Below are 3,461 nucleotides of genomic sequence, written 5' to 3'. Positions count from 1 at the left end.
GAAGGAGCCTCGAGCCCGCAGGCTTCTTTTAGTATCCCAAACAGAACTGCATTCAGAAATCTGGCGTTTAAAGCTAAAACACGTGCAGGTAAAGCTACAGTTTGGAGAACTTTTTACAAGTCAGGAAGGACATTTTACAACAAACAGCTGGAGTTGCTTTAAGATTGTAAACTGTAAACACTTAAACAGATGCTCTGATGTCTTTTGTATTAATATTTACTGATACAATTATCTTTTAATGCGAGAAGTTAAAATGTAGTTTGAAACACACACACATCTTTAAATGGCAGGATTTTGAATGGAGTTTGGTGAAGAGTTTTTCACACACACCTGTGTGACACGCACACACAGACAATCACACACACACACACACACACACACACACACACACACACACACACACACCTGTGTGTCTCTCTCCAGGGCAGAAATGAGCCTCCTGGTGTCCCCCATCAGGACATCCTCGGGCTCTCTGCTGCAGATATCGGAGGCGGGTTGGTTGTGTCCGGACCGGAGCCGGTTCCGTGCCACCATCAGGGTCTGGTAGAAGAGACACACCCCCACCCCGAGCAGCAGCAGCAGCGGACCGGAGCAGCACCGGCGGCGGAGCAGCATCCCGCAGCCTGAAGCCAGGAGGCACCGCATGGGAGGAAGACCCTTCACGTCCTCATCCTCTCCGCACTGAAGGCTGCTGGCTTTAGTCCGTACATAAAGAGGCTTTTATTGGGGGGAAAGAGCGTTCTGATGGATTATATTCAAGCCGATTTCACTAGTGGATCCATCAGAGTCTGAAAAAGTATGGAGTCATGTTTTACGTCCAAACCACTTTCACCAAGAATGAATCTAATTTTAAAACGCGCTGATTCTTTAGGCGGACGCGGATCTCACTGTCGGCAGGGCTGTTAAAAAGTGTTTTTTTTTTAAATAAAAAGCCTTCTGATGGATTAAAATACAGCCGAATTCACCAGTAGGTCCATAAGAGTCTGAAAAAAGTATTAACTCATGGTTGACGTCCAAACCACTTTCACCAAGAATGAATCTAATTTAAAAACGCACTGATATTTGAGGCGGATGCGGATATAACTGACGGCAGGACTGTTAAAAAGTGTGTTTTATTAGAATAAAAAGCTTTCTAAAGTATTATATTCAAGCCGAATTCACTAGTGGATCCGAATCCTTAAGTTAAAGTATTAACTCATTTTTTAAAGTTCAAACAACTTTCACAAAGACCGAATCAAATTTAAAAATGCACATTTTAAGATGCGGACGCTCTGTGCTCAGCGGATTCATCTCCACTGACGACGGGACTGTTACAGAGTGTTTTATTTGAACAAACAACCTTCTAGTCGATTATATTCATGCCGAAGTTAATACTGGATCATTAAGACTCTGAAAGTATTTACTCATGATTTTAAGTCCAATACACTTTGATTGAAAACGGTTGAAATTTAAAAACACACTAATTCTTGAGGTAGATTATATTTACGCCGAATTCACTACTGGATCCAGAAAAGTCTGAAACAAGTGTTAACTCATGTTTTAAGTCCAAACAACTTTCCTTGAGAACGGCTGAAAGTTAAAAACACGGATTCTTGAGGCGGACGCTTGGTCCGCAGCGGATGGAGCCAAACAGAAGCACAAGAGCCGTAAACAGGCGCGGTGACACGGCGAAGTTCGCTCCAGGGCAGCCGAACTGCATCTCACTCAGATCATATGATTCCTCTAATTATCCTGCTGCTGATCCTAGGCTCGATCCAAAGTCCGCAGCAGCTTCCCAAAAACACAGACACCCAGTCAGCTGGAGACTCAAAGTCACACTGGAATCCTAACGGCACCGTTACCGGGACGACAGATCCATTAAACTGGACTGCAACTCCGCTCAGAAAGTCAAAGTGGAGAGTTAAAATGTGATGAGAAGCGGAGGAAGTTTGGTGACGTCGGAGAGAAGTTTAAAAACAAGCGCACGGGCGGTGGAGTCTGGCACAGAGACCATCTGGTCTCAATTAGATCCTGCAGAAACAGAGGAGGAGAAGAAGAAGCCACACAAGGCAGACCTCCAGTCCTCCTTCTTCTGCTTTTAGTTTGAAACTGAATCAGGAGTTGCTCACTTCAGGAGGAGGAGAAACTGAGCTGCTCTGTAGGAGGTCAGCACCTCCTCCTCCTCCTCCTCCTCCCTCCTGCTGGAACACTCTGAAGGCTGAGTTATTTCTGGACACACACACACACACACCCTTCCTGTGTGTGTGTGTGTATATATATATATATATATATATATATATATATATATATACACAGTATGTGTGTGTCAGTTTCATTCACCCCCCCACACACACACACACACACCCTGTGATAAACTCAGCTGTAAACTTGAACATGTTTCTGCAGCTTTTTAAGAGTAAAGTAACGTAAACACAAAGTCTCCACACTTCATCTGAAGCTTCTTTATTTATAAGATGAAAGTATGTGACACCTACTGAACTCTTCCACACATTTAAATAACAAACTTCTCTTTTTTAATAAGAATATAGAGGAGGTATTTCAGAATAAAGGCATCTTAAAGATGGAGAGAATATTCTCATATACTGAACCGTTGATCCAGTCTGATGCATCGTTACATTCAGGGCCCTTTGATCTCTACCACAGGTGTTAAACTCAAGGCCCGCGGCTGAAATCTTTTTAGGAAAAGAACATTGAGAAAGGCTTTAGTAACACAGTAACACAAAAAAAACGACAAAAGCATGACAAAAAAACATTATTTAATACAGTAAACGATGCGTAAAGGGGTGATAGAATGCAAAACCGATTTTACCCTGTCATAGTTGAATAACGACAGCTCGGAGGGTAAATGGGACATACATAGAAGCTCAAAGTCCCACTGACTCCCTTTACTATGAAAATCTCATATTTTGAAACTGCCGCTGAAAACGGGCGAATCTCAACAAAGCTGGAAGTTGACGTAAGCATCTCAAGACCTGTAACTTTGTCACAGCCATGGGTGTATTAAGAGAACAGTCACGCTCCAACATTTAGATAGGCTACACAACTGACCTGAGATCAGTTAGTCTTCTGAATCTAGGTCATGCAGATCTCAGAAAATGTATACATTGTTCATATGCTATTTTACCATTAAATTCACTTCTGAGACTTTTTTATGCGAGAAATCAACTACTTAGAGGTCAAATATTGGCCGTTTTACGAAAATTGATGTTTAATTGCAAATTTTGTCCGACTGTGTGTCGGACTTCAGAGGCTGGTGCTGCCTGTGTTGCTGCCTCGCCGCCCGGCCTGCCTTCCTCCACAGACCCCGGCCTGCTGTGAGGTGATAGAGCTCCGGCACGACTGCTGCAGCCCACAGCACCTCATACCCGTCTCTTGGGCTAATGGACTACCAAACGCCGCTGCCCTGACAGAGCTCCAGGGCCTGCAGCTCCCCTCTTCCTGCTAGCTAAATGCCCGGTGTA

At 43.8% G+C, this 3,461-nt stretch overlaps 1 protein-coding gene across 1 annotated transcript in view; it reads right to left on the bottom strand.

Moving 5' to 3' along the window:
- The window catches only part of cped1 (cadherin-like and PC-esterase domain containing 1), a 77,182-nt gene extending 75,081 nt beyond the window's left edge, over positions 1–2,101 (bottom strand). Inside the window, exon 1 of the mRNA XM_039792391.1 lies at positions 406–2,101. Within this exon, the coding sequence (XP_039648325.1) occupies positions 406–645 (240 nt within the window). The 5' untranslated portion in view covers positions 646–2,101. The remainder of the gene's footprint in view (positions 1–405) is intronic.
- Between the last annotated feature and the right edge of the window lie 1,360 nt (positions 2,102–3,461).

The sequence above is a fragment of the Perca fluviatilis genome, chromosome 23 (assembly GCF_010015445.1).
Source record: "Perca fluviatilis chromosome 23, GENO_Pfluv_1.0, whole genome shotgun sequence".
Taxonomy (NCBI): domain Eukaryota; kingdom Metazoa; phylum Chordata; class Actinopteri; order Perciformes; family Percidae; genus Perca; species Perca fluviatilis.
The sequence above is the reverse complement of the archived record's forward strand: the minus strand, read 5'-3'. Positions and strand labels throughout refer to the sequence as shown.